The sequence below is a fragment of the Bufo bufo genome, chromosome 8 (genome assembly GCF_905171765.1).
Source record: "Bufo bufo chromosome 8, aBufBuf1.1, whole genome shotgun sequence".
In the NCBI taxonomy this organism is placed as follows: domain Eukaryota; kingdom Metazoa; phylum Chordata; class Amphibia; order Anura; family Bufonidae; genus Bufo; species Bufo bufo.
In genome coordinates this window covers 97,093,181-97,118,296 of record NC_053396.1, presented here as the reverse complement: position 1 = coordinate 97,118,296, position 25,116 = coordinate 97,093,181, and the positions used below count along the sequence as shown (strand labels likewise).

General features: G+C 45.7%; 1 protein-coding gene across 3 annotated transcripts; it reads right to left on the bottom strand.

Moving 5' to 3' along the window:
* Nucleotides 1-240: 240 nt before the first annotated feature.
* Nucleotides 241-13,108, bottom strand: GJB1 (gap junction protein beta 1). Of its 3 annotated transcripts, none has more exons than XM_040404874.1 (2): nucleotides 12,183-12,625; nucleotides 241-1,446 (listed from the first exon to the last, which is right to left on the bottom strand). In XM_040404874.1, exon 2 carries the CDS (start codon nucleotides 1,432-1,434, stop codon nucleotides 640-642), a length of 795 nt encoding a protein of 264 aa, XP_040260808.1. In that variant the 5' UTR covers nucleotides 1,435-1,446; nucleotides 12,183-12,625; the 3' UTR covers nucleotides 241-639. The 3 variants fall into 3 exon arrangements, with proteins under 3 accessions (XP_040260808.1, XP_040260807.1, XP_040260806.1); XM_040404873.1 differs by lacking the exon at nucleotides 12,183-12,625 and adding an exon at nucleotides 10,247-10,475; XM_040404872.1 differs by lacking the exon at nucleotides 12,183-12,625 and adding an exon at nucleotides 12,956-13,108 and having other exon boundaries at nucleotides 242-1,446.
* Nucleotides 13,109-25,116: the final 12,008 nt, after the last annotated feature.

Sequence of the window (25,116 nt, the reverse complement as noted above, 5' to 3'; positions counted from 1 at the left end):
AAAGGTAAGTTGCGTGTGTATGTATATTTATGTGTGTATCCGTGTGTCTATAGGAGTCCATGGGTATGCAAACAGAAATTCCACACAGATTTGTAAATAACACCAACTTCCTATATATATATATATATATATATATATATATATATATATATATATGTATTTACTGTTCCCCCTGTTTAATGTTATTTTACAGTGTAAAAACAGAGCCAATTCGTCTCAGCTTCTATGAATGGTTTTATGATTTTAATCTGTGGTTTTACAATAAATCGCATAAAATATTAAAACAAAATCTCAAATCCATAACAGTACAAATACATTTGCCTTTCTCCCTCTACTTCTCATCCCTTTAGAAAAAAAATGGTCCACCCCCTCCCTTGTTATTCAAAAATACTGCAAGAAGCACCAGTTCAGACTAGATGAGCAAGAGAACATAAAATCTAGGAAGGTTTGGTGACAAGGACAATGATATACATGCCCACATTACTATGAGAATTAGGACATACGGTCTGCATCTTGTGCAAATATTGCAGTTTTAAATTAGTCGTGTCTTTGCCCTTCGCAGTCAAAACATATATTGTCCTGCGTGAGACCTGATCATATCCTCTCTGACCAAGTAACCTAAGTGGTGATGTGTCGTCTCTAGGATGTCATGCAATGTTCTCCTTTCTCCTGGCTCCCTGGGGACCTTTTCATAAGACCCTCTCCTGTTAGCAGGGTGTTCATCTCATTCTGCCGGTGCTCCTTATCCCGGTAGGAGTCCTCACGCCTCTGACTCCTGCGGGTACAGGCCTTAGCAATGAGAAAGAAAACTTCAGCTACATTTAAAACAATGCAGACTCCTGAAGCTGAGAGCATGAAGACTGTAAAGATGGTTTTCTCTGTGGGACGAGACACAAAACAGTCCACTGTGTTAGGGCAGGGGTATGCACTGCATTTGACGAGTCGTATCATGGCATAACCAGGGTAGATGAGGTAGAATAGGTACATGAAAGCTGCTTCGAAGATGATTCTGAAGACCACACTTAGTGTATATGTCCACCACAGAGTGCCTGAGATTCTGACCTTATGCTTTTTCACTTCTGCGAGTTCTTTAGGGTCATCATGGCCAGACATACGTAAAATCTTCTTCTCCTGGTGCTGCAGGTGAGCCACATGCATGGCCACTAGAAGAGCAGGTGTGGATACAATGATGAGCTGAAGAGCCCACAGGCGAATGTGAGAGATAGGGAAGAAGTGATCATAGCAAACACTGTTACATCCAGGCTGTTGTGTGTTGCAGGTAAATGATGACTTTTCATCTCCCCAGACGCTCTCTGCAGCCACTACAAGAACCATTATACGGAAGATGAAAACCACAGAGAGCCATATCCGCCCAATTCCAGTGGAGTAGCGGTTCACGCCACTCAAAATGCCATATAATCCTGCCCAGTTCATTGTGTATCAGCTCTGTGGACAGAAGCAGATGGAGATATGAGAACATTTGCAAATTGCCAACATAGATTTCTATAATAAACTCTCAAATATTGTTTTAATATTGCTGTAGACGTTATAGACCTTAATGGGGTTATCCCATCTTAGACAATAGGGGCATATCGCTAGGAAATGCCCTCCTTGTCTGATAGGTGCGGGTCTCACCTCTGGGACCCGCACCTACAAGGGGAACGGAGCCGGGGAGAGTTGTGGCTTCCCAGGGTCCGTCCACCACCAGGCGCAGCTCCCCGCCTCTCCCATCGAAGTGAATGGGAGCGCACCGCACATGCGCGGCCACCGCTCCCATTCATTTCTATGGGGCCCACGGAAATAGCCGAGCCAGCTCTCGGCTATTTTCGGCGGCTCCATAGAAATGAATGGAGGGCGGCTGCGCATGAGCAGTGCGCCCTCCTCAACTTTCTCCACTCCGTTCTCAGAGGTGGGACCCGCACCTATAAGACAATGGGGGCAAATCCTAGCGATATGCCCCCATTGTCTAAGATGGGATAACCCCTTTAATGTGTAAGCTTGCTGGGGTCCAGCAAACATACACTTTGGGTGACGTTCATCAAAACTTTCATCTCAGAGGCCTTTTGTTAAGCTACTTTCACATTCACGTTTGGTGCAGATCCGTCATGGATCTGCACAGATGGATCCGTTCAGATAATACAACCGTCTGCATCCGTTCAGAACGGATCCGTTTGTATTATCTGTAACGTAGCCAAGACGGATCCGTCTTGAACACCATTGAAAGTCAATGGAGGACGGATCCATTTTCTATTGTGCCAGATTATGTCATAGAAAACTGATCCGTCCCCATTGACTTACATTGTGTGTCAGAACGGATCCATTTGGCTCAGTTTCATCAGACGGACACCAAAACGCTGCAAGCGTCTGCCTCCAAAGCGGAATGGTGACGGAACAGAGACTGAACTGATGCATTCTGAGCGGATCCTTTTCCATTCAGAATGCATTAGGGCAAAACGAATCCGTTTTGGACCGCTTGTGAGAAAAGCCAAAATTCCAGTGTGAAAGTAGCCTTAAAGAGGACCTTTCACCGATCCTGACATTGTGAACTAAGTATCATGACATATACAGCGGCGCCCAGGGACCTCACTGCACTTACTATTATCCCTGGGCGCCGCTCCGTTCTCCCGTTATGTCCTCCCAGGCTGTCAGCTCTGCGCTGCGATTGGCCAGCGCTACAGCCTAGGAGAAGGAGACGCCAGCAGAACAAGGGCAGACTCCGCCTACTATAACCAAGTCCCCGAACATACCGGAGGACATAACGGGAGAACGGAGCGGCGCCCAGGGATAATAGTAAGTGCAGTGAGATCCCTGGGTGCCGCTGAATATGTCATGATAGGTGAAAGGTCCTCTTTAAATGAGAGCTGATTTATTGATTTGGGCAACTTTTTACTTTTGGTAAATCTCCTCCAGTGTCCTTCATCCTGCAAGGATGTAAATGCTTAGCCTGACCACAAGGGGGCTAAGAGCTGAGCTGCCGGACACTGTTGTAAGCAGCATCCTTTAGGCCATATACCTACACATGGCAGTATATTTTATGTCAATTTTCCATGCAGATTTTCATGCGGATTACAATTCCCTTCTGTGGCAAAATTGTGGCGTAATCTACTTGAGTTACATGCAGATTTTCCTTTGCATCTTATCACAGATTAGCCCCAGATTTCATGCTTTGCATCGCAAAATCTGAAATCTGCAAAGAAAATGCGCAACAATTGACATGCTGTGGATTTAAAAAAAATATATATTTTGCATAATAATTTGTGACTTTTGTGATTTTTTTTCCATGCTGCTGTCAATACTTATAAACATGGATGTGAAAGTGGGCATGGTTATTCGCTATGTCAATTAGGTATACCCCAGATTTATCCCTCTGTCATACGCTTTTGACAGAGGGAACGGCTGTGGCGTAACTTCCATTGAAGCAGGCCACGCAAACTACTATGTGGCTTAAAAAGATGGTGCCCACAGCTGAGCTCCTTCTGTTCCCACCTGAAAACACAGCATTTTCATGCAGCCACCACTAGGGGGAGCTCAGTGCAAAGATATTACAGTGAACATTGCAGTCAATGCTAACTGTACAAATTCCTATGCACTACCATTATGCCTCATTCACATGTCAGTGTTCGGTCAGTGATTTCCATCAGTGATTGTGAGCCAAAACCAGATGCGGCTCTAAACACAGAACAGGAGCAGATCTTTCCTTATAACTTATGTCTATGGAGGCTCCAATCCAGCTTTTGGCTCACAATCACTGATGGAAAACACTGACGTGTGAATGGGGCATTAATGGTGGCTGCAGGTAGCCAGCTTTGTAATAGAAGGGATCAATGTATTTACGTCATGTGTCTTGTGTAAATGCAGCACTTGTTCCACTTTTTCTGGCATAGAAGTAAGACAAAGTGGAGGAATCAGAGGGCAATATTTTATTGCAATTTTTTTTTTAATTAAAATTTATTTGGCTTAATAAAAGAAAAATGGTAGAGTTGTTGAAAATTATAGCGTTGTGCTTTGAGTTCTGCAGTTCCTGGGAGTGCTCGATGCACGTTAACTGGGAAACTGGGTGGGGCAAGAGAGCCTACTTAAAGGGGTTTTCCCATTACAGACAACAGGAGGCATATCGCTAGGATATGCCCCCGTTGTCTGATAGGTGTGGGTCCCATCTCTGGGACCAGCACCTACACTGAGAATGGAGCGGGGAAAGGTGGTGGAGGGTGCATGCACAGCCGTCCTCTATTCATTTTTATGGGGTCGCCGAAAATAGCGGAGCGCTGGCTCGGATATTTCCGTCAGCCCCATAGAAATGAATGAGAGCGGTGGCCGCGTAAGAGCGGTGCACTCACATTCACTTGTATGGGGAGAGCGTTTGGCGGTGGCCGGACCCAAGGAAACCCAGAGTCCTCCAGCCACTGATCTCCCCGCCCTGTTCTGTCTGTGATGGGAATACCCCTTTAATTTTGCTATGTGGCCATAAGTGGTGTGTACACCCTTGGGGAATTGTAACAACTAGCTGTCAATTAATTCATACATTTCTAGAATGAATAACTGAGGAATGGCATAGTTATAAGAAAAGATGCTACAGAATTCTATCATGGGGAATTTAAGTATTTCCTAAAACTGACATGTCAGGGGAGGTGATAGCCCCTCTTTAATATACGCCTAATTTGCAGTACCAATACATTGAATCCAGAAGAAAGTACCACAATACAATCCTGCTCAAGCCCCTGTGTAGCTTTGCACTCACTGGCAGAGAATGTTGGACTAGGAATAGATAGCCGCTTGTGTGGCATGATGCAACATTCATATGATTCAAGTTTTGTGACTTTTTCTTTCCGTGGAAATCATTTGCGATGCCACACCATAGACATTAGTGAAAAGTAACTTGGTTTCCTGTCTAGGAACATGTCTATTGCCTCAGGAGAAGAACGTTATGTAACTTAAGGTGTGTTATTACGTAAGACAAGTCATTATCTAGATCTAGCCTAATGAGAAGGACATTATTCATCTTTATTGTTTGCCATTAAATTCTCATTTTCTCTGGATAATCTTCTATTTATAACCTAGCATGTCATCATTTCCGGAAGCGTTCTCCTGATCTTATTACATTGCTCATTGTTATTTTCTTCAAATCATTAATTGCCTAATGTGGATTATCATTAAACCTTCAGACAAAGTATATCAAAGGAATCATCAGTTTTTTGTTTTTTCATACAGAGTATCTAAAAATGTCACTGAAAAATCCTAAACCTGCAAGCAGTTAACCCCAAAGTCCCTCTTTCACTCATGTGTAGGAAGCTGGTGGACAATCTGTCCCTGTGCCAGGCTGTGACCCAGAAAGCACAGTCCTTTCCCGCTATCAAAAGGCAAATGCAGGGTTAAAAGAAATCTATTGTGGGCCACTTGACCCTGTAAAGCTCCTATTTGTTAGCCAGGGAAAGCCAACCCTTGGTGACCACATTGTGACTTCCAAGGCACAGGCAGGCACGGTGACAACTAAAGCAGCTCCACAGTGTAGGGGGCTCAACAAACAACCCCCCTGTTTTGATATAGGGGGGAGATGGATGATGGGGTGAACTGCAATTACATCTGAATTCTCAGGTTCTGAGAGGCTTTCGTGGCTGAACGCTCACTATTCTGGATGCTGGTATTAATGTTTCTAGTTATAGGAGAATTATACACTAATGAGAAGTGAGAAGTTCTCCCAGATTTTAGAGACCATCCTTAGAGCCATATACACAGGCACAATGGGTGCAAAGGGTTTGAGTACAAGTGAACTCAGCTCCTTCCTCAACCAGAATTCAGGATTCGGACTCTGGGAGTTTTATTTGGGTTCTACCTCCAGCAGTCCCTTCTAGAATAAATGGACCATGCATGTTTGACTGCTGGTCTATTCATTCAGAGAAATTAGGACCCCTGTTTTTGTGATCCATGAGTCCCAGCAGATTGACCCCCACCGTTCAGACGCTTAATCCCTATCCTGTGAATAGGGAATAAGTTAATACAGTTGCATGGATTTCTGCACAAATTGGTCATAAAATGTGATCTGATCTTCATCTAAGTCACAACAATAGACAATCACAGTCTGCTTAAACTAATAACACACAAAGAATGAAATGTTACCATGTTTTTATTGAACACACCATGTAAACATTCACAGTGCAGGTGGAAAAAGTATGTGAACCCCTAGACTAATGACATCTCCAAGAGCTAATTGGAGTGAGGTGTCAGCCAACTGGAGTCCAATCAATGAGATGAGATTGGAGGTGTTGGGTACAGCTGCCCTGCCCTATACAAAACACACACCAGTTCTGGGTTTGCTTTTCACAAGAAGCATTGTCTGATGTGAATGATGCCTCGCACAAAAGAGCTCTCAGAAGACCTACAATTAAGAATTGTTGACTTGCATAAAGCTGGAAAGGTTTATAAAAGTATCTCCAAAAGCCTTGCTGTTCATCAGTCCACGGTAAGACAAATTGTCTATAAATGGAGAAGGTTCAGCACTGCTGCTACTCTCCCTAAGAGTGGCCGTCCTGTAAAGATGACTGCAAGAGCACAGCGCAGACTGCTCAATGAGGTGAAGAAGAATCCTAGAGTGTCAGCTAAAGACTTACAAAAGGCTCTGGCATATGCTAACATCCCTGTTAGCGAATCTATGATACGTAAAACACTAAACAAGAATGGATTTCATGGGAGGATACCACAGAGGAAGCCACTGCTGTCCAAAAAAAACATTGCTGCACATTTACAGTTTGCACAAGAGCACCTGGATGTTCCACAGCAGTACTGGCCAAATATTCTGTGGACAGATGAAACCAAAGTTGAGTTGTTTGGAAGAAACACACAACACTATGTGTGGAGAAAAAGAGGCACAGCACACCAACATCAAAACCTCATCCCAACTGTGAAGTATGATGGTGGGGGCATCATGGTTTGGGGCTGCTTTGCTGTGTGAGAGCCTGGACGGATTGCTATCATCGAAGGAAAAATGAATTCCCAAGTTTATCAAGACATTTTGTAGGAGAACTTAAGGCCATCTGTCCACCAGCTGAAGCTCAACAGAAGATCGGTGTTGCAACAGGACAACGACCCAAATCATAGAAGTAAATCAACAACAGAATGGCTTAAACAGAAGAAAATACGCCTTCTGGAGTGGCCCAGTCAGAATCCTGACCTCAACCCGATTGAGATGCTGTGGCATGACCTCAAGAAAGCGATTCACACCAGACATCCCAAGAATATTGCTGAACTGAAACAGTTCTGAAAAGAGGAATGGTCAAGAATTACTCCTGACCGTTGTGCATGTCTGATCTGCAACTACAGGAAACATTTGGTTGAAGTTATTGCTGCCAAAGGAGGTTCAACCAGTTATTAAATCCAAGGGTTCACATACTTTTTCCACCTGCACTGTGAATGTTTACATGGTGTGTTCCATAAAAACATGGTAACATTTAATTCTTTGTGTGTTATTAGTTTAAGCAGACTGTGATTGTCTATTGTTGTGACTTAGATGAAAATCAGATCACATTTTATGACCAATTTGTGCAGAAATCCATATCATTTCAAAGGGTTCACATACTTTTTCTTGCAACTGTATGTTGGTACGACTACAAACCCTTTAAAGTTCTCAGTCTATTAAAGGGGTTGTCCGAGTTATTTTTTTCTTCTTTGTATGTTTCTAACTAATGAAATGTAAGGACTTTACCATGCATCTATCTCCAGTTGCTGCTTTCTAAGATTTCACTGAGGGTCACATGACCTGTGATGTCAGCTTCTCTCTCACTGCTCTGATGTTTTGTGCACAAGCCTGAGAGAGCAGATCTGTATCTGTACACTAGAGGTCACAGTGCTGGCCACGCTCCCCTGCACTGGCTGAGCTACTGCTGTCTGCTCTCTCCCGGGAGTCTTCAGAAAAAACTTTAACCCCTTCAGGAGCACAGACTTAGAGCTGAAAGCTTTACTGAGTAGCTGCAGGCAGTGGGGAGACAAATTCTGGGCACAGGAGCTGACAGACTAGAGGAGTTCTGCAGAGCATTGCATAAGAACAGGTAGGGGGAAGATCCCGTGTGTATCTGCAGTGTCATTATACAGCTGGGACTTGTAGTCCTACACATACAACATGCTGCTGAGTATCCCAGCAGTCAGACATGTCACTCAGGGCAGCACTTGTATTCACTCCCTTAGCAGTGTCATTATACAGCTGGGACTTGTAGTCCTACACATACAACATGCTGCTGAGTCTCCCAGCAGGCAGACATGTCACTCAGGGCAGCTCTTGTATTCACTCCCTTAGCAGTGTCATTATACAGCTGGGACTTGTAGTCCTACACATACAACATGCTGCAGAGTCTCCCAGCAGGCAGACATGTCACTCAGGGCAGCACTTGTATTCACTCCCTTAGCAGTGTCATTATACAGCTGGGACTTGTAGTCCTACACATACAACATGCTGCAGAGTCTCCCAGCAGGCAGACATGTCACTCAGGGCAGCTCTTGTATTCACTCCCTTAGCAGTGTCATTATACAGCTGGGACTTGTAGTCCTACACATACAACATGCTGCATAGTCTCCCAGCAGGCAGACATGTCACTCAGGGCAGCACTTGTATTCACTCCCTTAGCAGTGTCATTATACAGCTGGGACTTGTAGTCCTACACTTACAACATGCTGCAAAGTCTCCCAGCAGGCAGACATGTCACTCAGGGCAGCTCTTGTATTCACTCCCTTAGCAGTGTCATTATACAGCTGGGACTTGCAGTCCTACACATACAACATGCTGCAGAGTCTCCCAGCAGGCAGACATGTCACTCAGGGCAGCTCTTGTATTCACTTCCTTAGCAGTGTCATTATACAGCTGGGACTTGTAGTCCTACACATACAACATGCTGCAGTCTCCCATCAGGCAGACATGTCACTCAGGGCAGCTCTTGTATTCACTCCCCTAGCAGTGTCATTATACAGCTGGGACTTGTAGTCCTACACATACAACATGCTGCAGTCTCCCATCAGGCAGACATGTCACTCAGGGCAGCTCTTGTATTCACTCCCTTAGCAGTGTCATTATACAGCTGGGACTTGTAGTTCTACACATACAACATGCTGCAGTCTTCCAGCAGGCAGACATGTCACTCAGGGCAGCTCTTGTATTCACTTCCTTAGCAGCTTCATTATACAGCTGGGACTTGTAGTTCTACACATACAACATGGTGCTCAGTCTCCCAGCAGACAGACATATCACTCAGGGCAGCACTTGTATTCACTCCCTTAGCAGTGTCATTATACAGCTGGGACTTGTAGTTCTACACATACAACATGCTGCAGAGTCTCCCAGCAGGCAGACATGTCACTCAGGGCAGCTCTTGTATTCACTCCCTTTGCAGAGCAAGAGGATGGGCAGAGATTGTTGTTACTGCAGGTAAATAAAGGGCCAGAAGAGAACCAGGGAAATTAGGAAATATAATTCTTTTTTTTACCTAAAACTTGCTTAGCTCAGTTATATATTGCTGCCCATCAGATTTACAGTGCTATATTTTTTTTTCATAACTCGGACAACTCCTTTAACTCTATCACCAAAATTGAGCTGAAGTTGGCTTTGCAACTTTTGAGATCCTGGCACACCTTGTCACATTTGAGATGCAGGCACACCTTGTTTTGTGTTATTAAAACCCCATACCCAGAGTATGCTGTGATTTAAAAGAAAATGCAACCCAAGTGCCAAAAACATCACAAAAAACTTGTGTGCAGCGTTTCATAATTCCCATAACATCTGGAGCTAGTATTTAAAAAAAAAATCAAAATGCCTTAAAAAAGGCCAAAAAAAAAGACTATGTGGGACTCCAGCCTTAGGGTTTATTCTATTAACCAAAACTGTGACTGGATCGGAGAAGAATACAGTTTCCTGTCATACTTTTAATTTCTTTTTAATCCAATCCTGATTTGGTTGCCAAAAAATGAAAGCGAGATTGAAGGGGAGATTGGAGCCAAGCAATGCAAGTGAACTCTGTGTGCCCGGCCGATCTGTACACACCACGCTGATACCAAAGAAAACTATTAATCATTAAATACAAGCTGGCATGTTATTTGGTAGCATGGTATTACCATTACCACATCAGCCCTCTATTGGGACTTTACATATTTTTAGAGCACCTCAAATACTTCCATTTGAAATACAATAGAATTAAACGTTTCAACTATTTGCAATGCAGAAATTTGAAAAATAATACAAAAATGACATAAACCATATTGTACAACATACCTTGTATTGATCACAGCTTCTAAACTGCCCACAACGGCCACACAATCGTTCCCGCCATACTAGAGAAAACGAGGCAAACGACCTACTCTGAGACTTTGCATTCAGCTTGCATACATTGGGCTGTATCCTTTATGACAAGCTAAGAAGTATTCCATAATGCACATTCTCGGACTATGTAAGCATTCACAAATGACTCACCACCTGAATGCATTGTTGACCAGTTCAAGACATTTGATTTAAAATAAGTTTCTGCCTTCATTGACCTTTCACTCCCCACAACTGCTACCCTCCACTCCCTATCCCTCTATGCAGTCAGTAAAGAATGAGGAATGACAGGTTTTAGTGGCTTTCCTGTGAAAAGTCGCCTGCAGAAAGCTTTACTGCATAGAATAGAATGAATAGAAGATAGCCAGATATTCTCACGTGGACCTGCTAAGGGTATGGCCACATGGTCAGGTTTCTGGGTGCAGTTTTGAAAGCATCATAAAAGGAGAGAAAAAATACAGGACAGATACTACTTCTCTTTTTTTAATTTAATCCTAAGTTAGGCTTCCCAAACTGCATCAGTAACCCTAAGGGCTTGTTCACACGACCATGCCGTTTTGTGTACAGGAGGCCCGTTATAGAAATGCATATTCTTGTCCGCAAAACGGATAGGACAAGAATAGGACAGGACTCATAATTTTTGCGGGGCCACGGAGCAGAGCTACAGATGCGGACAGCACACAGAGTGCTGTCCGCATCTTTTGCGGACCCATTGAAATGAATGGTTCCGTATACGGACCGTATGCGAAACACAGAAAAGGGCCCCTATACAGAAAGCAAAATACTTTCATGTGAACGAGCCCTAATAGTGTGACTTTACCCTAAGGCCTCATGCACACGGCCATTGTGCGGCCGTTTCGTGCATTGGTGACTGCAATTTGCGGGCCACAATGCACTGGCCCCATCCGCGGACAGCCGCGATGGATCCATACCCTTTGAACTTGAATGGGTCCGTGATCTGTCCACACCGTAAAAAAAATATAACAAATTCTATTATTTTGCGGTGCGGAGGCACATACAGAAACACCACGGAAGCACACCGTAGTGCTTAAATGGGGTTCCGTGCCTCCGTTCCACACCGCAGCTCCGGATTACGGACCCATTCAAGTAAACATATGCGATCCGCAATATGGCCAAAGCCGGGCAACGACCATGTGCATGAGGCCTAAGTGATAGAAGCACAGAGCAAATAAATAGCAGAAAACACTAATTCTGTGATATGGTTACAGGAATGTCTACAGACGCACATCTATATAGGCTGCTAATTCAGAGGGACATAGAACTACCATCTAAGGTTTTTTATTGTATATTAATAAAGACATAGGGGGACATTTATCAAACCAAATGTCAGGTTTTTGGTGTAAAAATGTCAAATGACATGCCAGTTGTGTCTTTTTTGTGACATTTCTGCAAAATTTTTAGGAGATCAGTGATTGTTAGCCAAAACCAGAAGCGGAGCCTCCACAGAGATAACTTACAAGGGAAAGATCTGCACCTGGTCTGTGTTTAGAGCCGCACCGGGTTTTGGATCGCAATCACTGATGGAAATCACTGACCGAACACTGACATGTGAATGAGGCTTAAGGCATCCAACACAATGCAGTTGCACCAAATACATGAAAACTGTGCACTATTTCAGAAATTTGGGGCAACATCACAATGCAAAACCAGACTTAAAAAGTGCCATGAAAACAATCTGAAACGATAAACGCCCCCATAATGTATCGAGCAATTCCTCGATTAACTTGTAACAAATATCTATGAAGTAGGAGCCCAACTAAGGCTGAGGAGCTAATCGAAACCTTTTTCTTTGGTCTCACAACTCATCCCATCAATAGCTTTTTCCAATTCACTAATAAACTACCTGGTTACAGGTTCTCATTGGATTTACCTTCTCTTCCCTGGTGGACTCTGTACTTCAGTCTTTTTCTGTGACTTCTGACACAGTCCCTATTTTGTATCCTTTCAATCCTTCTTCCTTGTTCTCGTTACATTCCTTTATTTGACAGTCCAGTCATCCTTTTATCCCACTTTTATTCTCTCACCTTCAGGCATTCATTTCCTATTTTGCTTCTTTCAGTTTTTACCTGAGTTACACTGCCTTGGACTTTCAGACCAGCCTTTTTCTGACAACCATGAATTCTTTGGCTGTCACCTCTAATCCTAAGAGCCGCTCACTGCTTGTAACATTTTCTCTTCTTCTCCATTCTCTTGCTCCCCCTGTCACACTGTCTTTCTGCTGGGACTCCACACAATGCCTCCTTTCTCATTTTCAGTAACATGTTACCATTCATTCTGCTCAGACTTCCACCCACCGGATAGTCACAAGGCGTCTTTTTCCCCAACAGGACAAGAGAATCATAATCTAATTAGCAATCCCCCTGATTGTTCTGTCAGCCCTCCAGGCTGTTCACTGGCTCATGATATCTGTCCAGCTCAATCCCCCTTTTTATTGTTTCCCTTTATCAGTCTTCATCTGACTAGGGTGATGGGGACTTGGCAGCATTTACTGGAGGGGATGTCAAGTGAAGGATCTAACGCCATGTGCCTATGAGACTACTGGGTTATGACAATCTCAGTTTTACAATGGCATACATGTTATGTCTACTGCCATGAGCCCTTCTTCTCCCAAAATGCACAAATACCCACAAAGCTAATTCTTACCTGATCTCTAGCCTTTAAATGCCAGGCACCAGGATACAATGGTCGGTCAGAAACAGCTGGGTTCTTGGCACACAATGTAAAATGTAGGCAGCACAATGGCACAAATCAAATGTTTTCTCTTGTACTGACACTGCATTTCTTCCCTGGACCTTTATACCCTTGGCTGTTAATTAAACTCCTCACAGACCTGATAACCCAATCTACCCTGTTTACTCAGCTTAGTAAGAAAATAGGGGCGTTACTATTATGTGTCCCTCGCTATCACTGGGGCAGATACACATTGACAAAGTTTGTCCACATCCCCCCACAGTCAGGTGATGCCGTTTATAGCTGCCATTCCTTTACTCCAGCATATTCTCCACCTTACTCTGATCATCCACATGTACTCTTTCACGCATCGAGTCGCACACTTTATTTACTTTCCAATCATTTCTAATCATCTTTCTTATTGCGTAATCCATTGATAAAATTTCAGTATTCGCCGTCTTCCAGCTCGGATCTATTTTCTTCTTCAATTGTAAAATAACTGTTTTATCACTTGTTTCCATCTGCCAGCTTCCCCATACAATGCAATGTGTCCGTGTAATAGAAAGTCAGCTTGAAATGCAGCCGTTTGTGTTTTACTGTACACACTGGGGGGTAATAATTTGGATACAAACTGAACATGAGAAGAATCTGCATAACTAATCATATTGCAAGTCCAATTTATGTATGAGGTATCCAAGATGATTTTCTGCAAAATGATGTTAGTCTCACGTTCTAAGCTGTAGTGGATGGTGAGATATGGAGCCTGAAAGTCAAAGGTTCAGAACATTGTTACCATTTTGCTTGTGAGTGTAGATCCGAAATCAATTCGTTCAAAAACTTGGTTTGAAATGCTGTTTCCATACAGCATTAAAATGTATTGGCTTACTTGCGCAAGACTTCGGAAAATAACTTCGGTATTCCTATCTACTTAGACTACTTTCACACTGGCGTTTTGGTTTCCATTTGTGAGATCCGTCTCAGGGCTCTCACAAGCGGTCAAAAACTGATCAGTTTTGCCCTAATGCATTCTGAATGGATAAGGATCCGCTCAGAATGCATCAGTTTGCCTGCATTCTGTCTCTATTCTGCTTTGGAGGCGGACACCAAAACGCTGCTTGCAGAGTTTTGGTGTCCGCCTGACGATGCAGAGGCAAATGGATCCGTCCTGACACACAATGTAAGTCAATTGGGACGGATCCGTTTTCACTGACACAATTTGGCACAATAGAAAACGGATCCGTCCCCCATTGACTTTCAATGGTGTTCAAGACGGATACGTTTTGGCTATGTTACAGATAATACAAACGGATCCGTTCTGAACAGATGCATTTAGTTGTATTATCTGAATGGAAGCATTTGTGCAGATCCATGACGGATCCGCACCAAACGCCAGTGTGAAAGTAGCCATATTTAAAAATATTTTAAAATAGAAATCCGAAGTGGGATTTGGTACCAAGGTACCAGCCAGTACCGAACCAGACTTCGGATTCCTATTTTAAAATGTTTTCAAATAAGCAGCTCGCGTAACTTCAGGCAAGATTACGTTTGCCTCCACAGAACCAATACATTTTAATGCTGTATCCAAACAGTATTTTAAATGAAGTTTTTGAATGAATCAACTTTGGATGTATGATCTGTAACACCCCAGAGTTGTGTTACTAAACTCTTTTACCCCGCTACAATCTCCTAAGAGCATTAACCTTGTCATCTGATGTAATTTTACATTATATGCTCACAACTGTGCATTATAAACCATGTTAAATGTAAATTGCTGTCATTTCCATGTTCACCAGCAGGTGGCAGCAATGTTCTGGTAAGGACTTAGGTTCAGTTTAGTATATCTAAGCTGGAATAGTTCATTCCAGCTTAGCTCCCCCTCTGTGAGCAGAGTGGGCTGTGCCCATATCCTGCAGCATGGGGAGAGAAGGAAGTTAGAAGGAGTGAGCCCACCCCCTGCTAGGGGTAGGGTGTGCATGTTAGGAGCTCCCAGATATAGGGAACCAAGCCAGGATCTTGTCTCGGCTAAGACATTGATCAAATCCCCAGCCTGAGCCCTGCAGCCTCGGCTGGATGAAGCAAGCAGACAACGCCAGTTCCAGGAAGAAAGTATCCCTGAGAAGATAACTGTGAGTAAAGTCCAGAGACCCAGGAGAAGCCAAATTCCTCCTCAGCTAGTCAGTCCCCATACAGCAGAAGATAGAAAGTGCAGAAGCCAATTTCCTGCCACAGTATAGAGCTACAAAGCAGACGTCCTTTCCTGCAAGCTCCAGGCTGATAGAGTAGAAGATAAATCCCTGCCAACCATTGCCAATACCTGCTGGGACCTAAGATAAAAGCTGTATCTTTCTTGGATGAAAGTTACCCTCAGTAAAGACAAGTTTAAATTACACCAAAGGTCTGGATCTGAATTACTGCTGTAAAATCCCTCTATTATTCCTACTAGCACTACACTCATTTTATTGCAAGTGAGAAAGGATCCAGGAGTCCAGCCGTACCCAGGTAGGAGACACCATTGACACCATTATCACCACCATACAGAGACATTACACCACTCTGGCATTCCTAACCTGGGGCGTGAGTTATAACACCTTGGAGGGCCCTGTGACAGTACCCTGCGCACGCTGCAATTGGCGTCACGAAACAAAACTATAGACTATTATACCCATATCTTGACCCATTGCATAATTTGGCGTCAGTGTAACCGGACCACGGTCCTGCTCTATTGCCTTTTTGGCATTACGAACAGAATTGGATCGAATTGTGTGCCCTTTTATACCATAACCGGATACAACTGTGTGCCAACAGAACCGGATCCAAATTGTGTGCCTCATCAGGATCCAATTGCATGTTTAACACTGCTACAAGGCCTGAGGATTGTGCAAAACCCTAAAAATGTACTTTTATTGCTTAATTGCTGTGCCAGAAAGCGCTACACAGTGCGCATCAGCACTCCAATGGTTAATTTGCCATATTTGTGAAATGGCGCCGCTTCTTCATGCCCTTCAGAAATGGGAAAACTCAAGAACGCCCTCTCAAGAGCGCGAAAATGATGTCTACGCCCCCCTAGAAGCCGGAACTCTCAAGCCTGCCCACCAAGAACATTGCAATGTGAACCAAGGAGTGAAGACTCCTCCCTCTGGGCTCCACCTTCATTCCCTGTACCAAGTGAGAGAGGAGACGCAGGAAACATGGCGCTCCCATCAGCCAAGTGGGACCAGATGGCGATCCAGGGAGAACCAGTCTATGAGACTTACCCGCCGTAGATCCGGGTCTCCCAGCTCATGAAGAGAGCTGGCCCCAGCACTTTTGTAGTGTCCCTGGAGGCTGCGCATGCCGCAACTGGTGCAGAGACGGCCGCCGCAGTAGAAGTCAAGATGGCCGCCGCTCCTAAACACCCGCTCCCGCGGATGATGACATCTCATCCCCAGTCCAGACCTCAGAGGCTATGGATTCCTCCGCAACGGCTGGATGCACAGACAAGACGTCCTCCAAGATGGCCTCCAGCAATGAACCTGCTCCCGTGAAAGACACCGCCGACCAAGTCGCCTAGGCCTTGAACCAGCCTGCACCGCTGACGGCACCTGAAGCCCCAGATGACCACCAGGATGCACCAGAAATGGCTTCCCAGCCGCGACATCAGGTAGGAGCAGTCGTGCTCCCTGAGGCCCCGGCCCGGTCCGAAACTGCCCCTGTATCATGCCCAGTGGACTCTGATACCCCTGGTAGGCCCAAACCAGCTCCACCACGTACACATGCTGGTGCGGCGGAGGCGGCTGGAGTTTCCACTCCGCCGCCCAGAACAAACACCTCCAGAGCAGGACGCCTCAATCCTGAGGTCCTGGTCGAGATCACCGCTCACGCCCAGACTGCGTGGGAATACAAGTCGGCTATTGAAGAGTGGGTCAAACAAGTGCTAGATGACCCCCGGCCAGGTGACCCAAAATTAGTCCGGCGCACAGGGACTGTACTATGGTTTGCTGTAGAGAGAGGAGTGGGCTTCCTCCAAGACATTCAGGGTCCGAGATATTTGTGGGCTGCCATTCTGTCAAGTGCTCCTACTTGCCCGAGGCCCGTCACAATCTGTATGCGGGGGATCAGGTGGAATACACCCACACGCGCTCCATCCAAAGCCCTTTCGCCGCCGGTGTGACTTTGCTGGCCAAGCCATTGTCCCCTGCCTTGACCCCAGAGACCTGGCAGGAAGACCCAGGCTCTGCAGGGAGAGTCCGCTGCCTTCAGGAGGCCCCAGATGGAAGGAAACACTCAGCCCCTCATCCCTGACATGGCGCGCCACCAACACTACGGGTGGGACAGATCAACAATTCAGTGCTGACATTCAACCCCAGGGTGCAGCCATACGTACTGCCCTGGAAGCTGTCTCAGGCACCTCCAGTTTGCCTGTCAGAACCCCTTCAGCCGCAGGTATTAACCACCTCTGCACCAGCTAGGGATCCCGGTCTGCAGCAGGTCACTGCAGCCTTTGCCAGGCTGGCTGCACAGCCACCACCCAAGGACACCACCAGAGGGCAGTGGCGCACCACTACTGCTGCAACCCTGAGCTATCAGAAGCAGGAGCTTCAGTAGCTCCAGTAGGGATGTGGACCTGGATGTCCTCCTCTAAATGTTCTTCTCTTTAACACCTGAACTATTTGGGAGCCACGTCATGGACTGGTCTTGACGGGTGAGGACCCGTTTGCATTGTTTTAATGTTTTCCTTTACAGGTTGCCCTATTTCGTCCTCACCCTGATGGTCATGTGCAGTAAGGACTCCCCCCATCTTCACCTTCAACAACCTTTCACATCTCAGGTTGTGCCAAAGTTTGCACATTGTTTTCTCCCCTTTTTCAGGTTATTTGATAGCCTTATGGAACTACGGTTCTTAATATGCTGCTTTTATGCGTTTTATATGACATTTTATACCGCCTAATGGATTACAATTAACTCTATTATTCCTGTGGATTACAATTGGCTTTTGCCCGTTTCCAGAGGATTCTACATCAAGTACTTCAAGTAAAAGGACTCAAGTCATATTTGAGCATATTATTGCACTAATAAATGCATAACGTATTTGCACTGTTGTTCCAAAATATTTACTGCAACGTAAAAAGCTTGCACCCAAAGAAAAGACTCAAACATATACCTGAGCTCTTTGTGATCTATATGTGAAATTCTTGCACTAATTTTGCCTAAACGTTTACATGTTATGCAACGTTCAAGTATTACATGCCCATTGTGTGTATTCTTTTCTAGGTGCCGCAATGTGACCCTAATGCAACTTTTGCACTTAGCCAGATATGTATCAACTTACTCTAGTGTGCCTTGCTTTACAGCTCTTGTTCTCTCCCCCCTTTATACGGACTGCCTATCTGGACACTTAATACTAATGGCCTACACCCGGTGTTATATACCCATAGGTACCCAGGGTAGGACCAAGTGGTAAGTCCTGGCAGGTCTAGTAACTACACGGGTAACCCCGCTGCTTTGGGAATGGTTAGAGGAGTTTTTGACCCCTCCTTCCCGCTTGTTATGTGTTCAGGATTGCTCCCATCCTGAGGTGACTTCCAGGAGTTTGATGGGATTATCATACCCTCCTCCTGTGACATTGCCAGAAGTGCAAGGAGACGCTAATTCCTCCCCTTCTGTGCCTTTGCCTAAGGTATAGCACCTCAAACCTTAGAGCCGCTTTTAGCTACCCATAGTCACCATAGTGATCGTGCTATAAGCCTTATATTTTGACTTTGGTGCAGGGAAGGGAATACAGAATAAAGCCACCCTTCTATTTGCGGGCATTTCATTACATAATGGTGGGACTACAGAGTAAAGACACCCCCATGCTTTCTTTGGTATTCGGATCCAAAATACTTCAAAGTTAGTCAGTAGTGAATGCTTAGTGCAGACCTTGGTTCACTGGTTATACCGAGAGGGAAACTGTTACTTAGGACACTCTACTCATGCGGGCAGGAACCTCGGGTAGCCGTTATATGTTTTGTCTTTGTATGTCTTATGTGTAATGCATGCAGCATCTGTATTTATTTGGGTACCCCAGAGCTGGTTTCTCCCCTCCTAAGCATAAGCCGAGGTCAGCTTAACTCGAAGTAAGGGTGAATGTAACACCCCAGAGTTGTGTTACTAAACTCTTTTACCCTGCTACAATCTCCTAAGTGCATTTACCTTGTCATCGGATGTAATTTTACATTATATCCTTACAACTGTACATTATAAACCATGTTAAATGTAAATTGCTGTCATTTCCATGTTCACCAGCAGGTGGCAGCAATGTTCTGGTAAGGACTTAGGTTCAGTTTAGTATATCTAAGCTGGAATAGTTCATTCCAGCTTAGTTCCCTCTCTGTGAGCAGAGTGGGCTGTGCCCATATCCTGCAGCATGGGGAGAGAAGGAAGTTAGAAGGAGTGAAGGCCACACCCCCTGCTAGGGGTAGGGTGTGCATGTTAGGAGCTCCCAGATAGAGGGAACCAAGCTAGGATCTTGTCTCGGCTGAGACATTGATCAAATCCCCAGCCTGAGCCCTGCAGCCTCGGCTGGATGAAGCAAGCAGACAACTCCAGTTCCAGGAAGAAAGTATCCTTGAGAACATAACTGTGAGTAAAGTCCAGACCCCCCCAGGAGAAGCCATATTCCTCCTCAGCTAGTCAGTCCCCATACAGCAGAAGATAGAAAGTGCAGAAGCCAAATTCCTGCTGCAGTATAGAGCTACAAAGCAGACGTCCTTTCCTGCAAGCTCCAGGTTGATAGAGCAGAAGATAAATCCCTGCCAACCATTGCCAATGCCTGCTGGGACCTGAGATAAAAGCTGTACCTTGCTTGAATGAAAGTTACCCTCAGTAAAGACAAGTTTGAACTTCACCAAAGGTCTGGGTCTCAATTACTGCTGCAAAATCCCTTTATTATTCCTACTAGCACTACACTCATTTTATTGCAAGTGAGAAAGGATCCAGGAGTCCAGCCGTACCCAGGTAGGAGACACCGTTGACACCATTATCACCACCATACAGAGACATTACACCACTCTGGCATTCCTAACCTGGGGCGTGAGTTATAACACCTTGGAGGGCCCTGTGACAGTACACTGCGCAGGCTGCAATTGGTGTCACAAACAAAACTATAGACTATTATACCCATATCCTGACCCATTGCATAATTTGGCGTCAGTGTAACCGTACTACGGTCCTGCTCTATTGCAGATCCGAAGCTCAATTCTCTCAATCCTAATTGTTACCATGCCAGAGTAGCAGCCTGTATTGCATCAAGGGGAGATGCCCCCCAGTATTAATGTGACCCTGCCTCAACATATACCCCTGCTGCAGAACCCAAAATAAAGGGTGCACCACCTTGGTTATGTGGTGATTGACCAAGCACCACTACTTTGTCAGTCTCAGCTCAGTCACATTAACTTTTCCAGATGTTTATTTTGCGTTTTCCTGAACTGTAATTATATCATTCTGATTTTCAGCCATATACCAACTGCGGTCTTTGCCTGTTTAGCTACTTGTACTATTTTAACTATTCCCTGAGGACAGGGGCATAGCTGTAGGGGAAGCAGGGGAATCAGCTGCTTTGGGGCCCGAACTCAGAAGGGGCCCACCCAGGAGGACGATTAAAAGACTTTATTGTCAGCGCCCCCTCAACAGTATTATACAATGAATTTCTATAAAGAGACACTGTAGGAAACAGATGAAGCGGCTGCAGGGCCTCATCTGAGAGAGCGATCTTGACTAGCCACAGGAGTGGGGGCTGCACGGGAGGAGAGGGTTGTGAAGAAGTTTCAGGGGGTCGGGGGGCTCTGTTCAAAAATTTGCTGTGGGCCCCAGTCATTTCTAGTTATACCACTGCCTGCGGATCTTCTAATCAAATAAACTACACATCTGTAATGTCTATGATTTCTGCACAATCTCTTATTTTCATACTAGTGGGTTTGTTGGTGTTACATCCTATATGAATAAGAAATTTAAAAGGGTTGTACGGGTTCAGAGCTGAACCCAGACATAGCCATATTTTCACCCAGCCAGCCCCCCTGATGTTCAGCAGCTTTGTCGGGTTCAGTTTTTTCTGTTTCAGCTTTAATTATTACCGTAATTAAATATTATTCTTTTTGACTGAAAACTTTATGTAGTTTGCACCCTTCATGTGTCTGTACCAGTGATAAATTGTGTGTTACATAAACATATATGCATACAGTTGAGATAGAAACAAATGGTACATTTGACTGCATTGTTTTCGTTTTTTTTTTATAGTTTTCTGTGATTTATGACATTTTGATTTAGGTTCAAAAGAGAGACCAATAAAATCTTGAGGAGTCAGTGCCACTGGAATTCCATAGGTTACCACATGTACACAAGTATTTTGCACCTAAAAATTTACTCACATCTTAAATGGTGTAATTTACGTCTCTTCTTAGTCACACCCCAAAACTGTACTCCAGGCACCTCATAATTATCAAGACAGGCATGAAAGGGCTATTATCTGCAGCATAATTTTGGGGCATTCGGCTTCCTAAATATCCCCTATTGAATGCATGAGTATATAGTGTGTTTATGCCTTTGCACGATTGTTCAGTAGTCCTTTTGGTCTGTAGCATGTTTTTGTAGTCTGGTCAGTATTTTCTTATCATTTGTCCTGTTTGCAGTTGTTAACAGGATTAAAATGTGGATGAAGAGTGAGGTGGATAATCGACCGATAGGTTGGGGAGGGGAATGGTCACTTTACACATTAACAAAATAACTTGTCTTTTACCCTTCACGTGGACTTTACTCCCGTCTCTGCTTGGAGCAGAATAACCCATTACAAAGAATGAAGGAAGGATATATTAGGATATTAACCTGTAACCTGTACCTCATGGTCACTAGTTGGAAATTCCTGTATTTTGTGATTTTTATCTAGTACAGGCTGGCTACACCCAGACACAAAAAAGCCCAGAAAGAGATCTTTATTTGTAGAAATGTACAATATATCGAGATTCAGTTCGGTTCAGGTTCGCCGCAATTTAAAAAAAGTTTGCTTCGGATCCGAATCGATTTGGGCCGAAGTTGCTCCAGTTGCCCTGAAATTTGGTATATAACCTCCTCTGGCCTCCTTGGACTAATTTTTGGGAGAACTTGTTATTATTTATGAATTTATTTCCCCCCGCTCCATTCCCCCATCCCCATGCTCTCAAACGCAATGACAGCAATGGTAAATTATCTCTGAATGACGCTGACATACATAGCTGTGGATAAATGCACACCATGCTTTTTCACATTCCAAAGCTTCTAAAAATTGTCCCGTATTGGGGGCAGATGATGTTTAAACACACACAGTGTTATGGGATAAAAAAAAAAGTGGCTTGGGGGACCAAGCATCCAAATATTATGCTTGGACAGGTTCAGAATGCCTGCAATAGTAGCGGCAGCAGAAGAAGCATAGCATGGAAGATACAAGCCAATAGAATATCTGTCTATGGGTGTAACGGAACGCCTTGCACCCCGACCGGGTACCTCCGTTGATAGATGCTCCTAGTGCTTTCCGAGGACTCCAAGCACTCCACTTGACACCGTACGCACTGCAGACCCCACGAACCGCCGAAGCTTGGTTGAGGTCTCACCGTCTCCTACCCACCCTGGACCTACGACAAGGCTCCAGGCTCCAGTGGGTGAACCTCCCCTAAATCCAGACAGCAGGAACCAGGAACAAGCTCTTACAAGAGCTAGTAGTTATAGCCAGGGGAGTATAGCAAATCTCCCAGCGTATAGCAATCCCCAGCGTCGATCAGTTACCCAAACATCAGCCTCAACATGAGAAGGGGTAAAACAGGAACTGACTGTACTTCACGTACAGCCTTTTTTATTCGCAAACCAAAAACATAGTACTGCCCACAGGGGTTTGAAAACAACCAATCAGTAATTTACAACACATACAATGTAAGTACAGCAACCAATCGTTCACGCCCCCAGAGGACCAGAAGGGAGACTGCGACACAGGACAGATACAACATATCCCCACAATGCATCATGGTTTCCTCCTCTCTGTCCCGGAGACAACCGAGGAGCAATCCAATTATCTCTCAGGACAAAGGGAAATCACCAATACACATGTGCGGACAACAGGACAGAAATCACCATTTAAACACACAATGTCACAACCCTTTTCAATACACAGACATTTAACATATTCCCAGACAGCTCAAGTCTGAGTGCATATTATTAGGTGAATGGCACTCAGACAACATGAATACAATAAAATGAGCTAACTGGGTACCCTCACATAACATACAATACAATTACACAGACAGATGGTTCTGTCACACATCTCAAAACCCCACATGTCCCCATATGGCTTGGATCTGAGCGCTCAGATGCCACAAACACAGTCAAATCGCCATGGGGTTTAAGTTTTGCATGGGCTGATGAGAGGGCCCATAATCCTGGGGCAAGAGGCTGGTAGCCAGGCTCCTCCAAAACCCAGTGGCGAGGTTGGTTTCGCCACATATCTCCCCCTCCCAGGGAAGACTAACCAGATACCTGACCTCACGGTCAGTACCTGAGTTAGTCTGGCAGTCCACCCACAACCCAATACTGGACCTGTTGAATTTTGGGGCCTGGCTCTGTTCTGAATGTCCCCACCTGTTGAGGGGGCATCTGCTACTCCTTGCTTCCTTGTTACTCTCTAGCTTGGAGCTGTAGGTACTTGGTGGGCAGAGGCCGACTGCGCTCTGCCCCGATGCCAGCTCTTCCGCTGGGGTAGCCTGTGGGAAGTCCGGCTCTGGAGAAGAGGATAGAGGAGGGCAGAGGCTGACTGCGCTCTGCCCAGATGCCAGCTCTTCTGCTGGGGTAGCCTGTGGGGAGTCAGGCCCTGGATAAGAGGATAAAGGAGGGCAGAGGCTGACTGCGCTCTGCCCAGATGCCAGCTCTTCCGCTGGGGTAGCCTGTGGGGAGTCAGGCTCTGGATAAGAGGATAGAGGAGGGCAGAGGCTGACTGCGCTCTGCCCAGATGCCAGCTCTTCTGCTGGGGTAGCCTGTGGGGAGTCAGGCTCTGGATAAGAGGATAGAGGAGGTCAGAGGCTGACTGCGCTCTGCCCAGATGCCAGCTCTTCTGCTGGGGTAGCCTGTGGGGAGTCAGGCTCTGGATAAGAGGATAGAGGAGGGCAGAGGCCAACTGCGCTCTGCCCAGATGCCAGCTCTTCTGCTTGGGTAGCCTGTGGGATGTCCGGCTCTGGAGAAGAGGATAGGGGAGGGCAGAGGCTGACTGCGCTCTGCCCAGATGCCAGCTCTTCCGCTGGGGTAGCCTGTGGGATGTCCGGCTCTGGAGAAGAGGATAGGGGAGGGCAGAGGCTGACTGCGCTCTGCCCAGATGCCAGCTCTTCTACTGGGATGTGGTCAGGGAATCCTATCCCCAGGACCTTGTTGCAGATCGGCTGTGGAGAGGAGGAATCGCTTACCTCCTCCTCCTGGCATTCCTGCAGGGTTGGTGGGGGATCTGAACCGGCCATGCAGCATCTCTGTAGGGTCGGTGGAGAGACCTCGGTCCCATCTCCACCTGCCATCGGGAGGTCTTCCCAGAACCAGTCGATGAAGTTCCCTACTTTGGGAGTTGGTAGGGAAGCAGGGGGTATCGCCGGCAAGTCTTCCCAGTTGCAGGAGGGCAGATCTGGCTCTGCTTGTCGAGTAGGTTGGGGATGAATGATGCTGAGCAGGGGTTGGTAGGTCTGCTCCAGCTCCCACTCCCTTGTTACCAGGTGGGTCATGTCTTTGCTCACCTCCCTTCAGTCAGCATAAACATGCATGCCCATCCGGTAGTCGTAGATATCCCAAAACCTAGACTCCTCCGTGCTGCCAAGATCAATGTCCTCCTCCAAGGCATCCCATAGTAACCCCGGTCCATCAAACTCCTCACCCTCGGGTCTGTCGTGCTCAGCCATCCAGGGGGAATGTTGAATGACATGCCACCTTAGGGCCTGGTAAGCGTCCTCTAGCCAAAGCTCCTTATATACCAGGTTCTGGAGCTCTGTTACCCACTCATCCAGGGGCTGCTCTCCCAAGAGACCCATCCGCATCGCCACAAGCTTCTGTAGCCGCTGCTCATAACTGGGGAGACTCTCACCTCGCCGCCGCTGGGCATTTTCCAGGGCATCATACCAGAC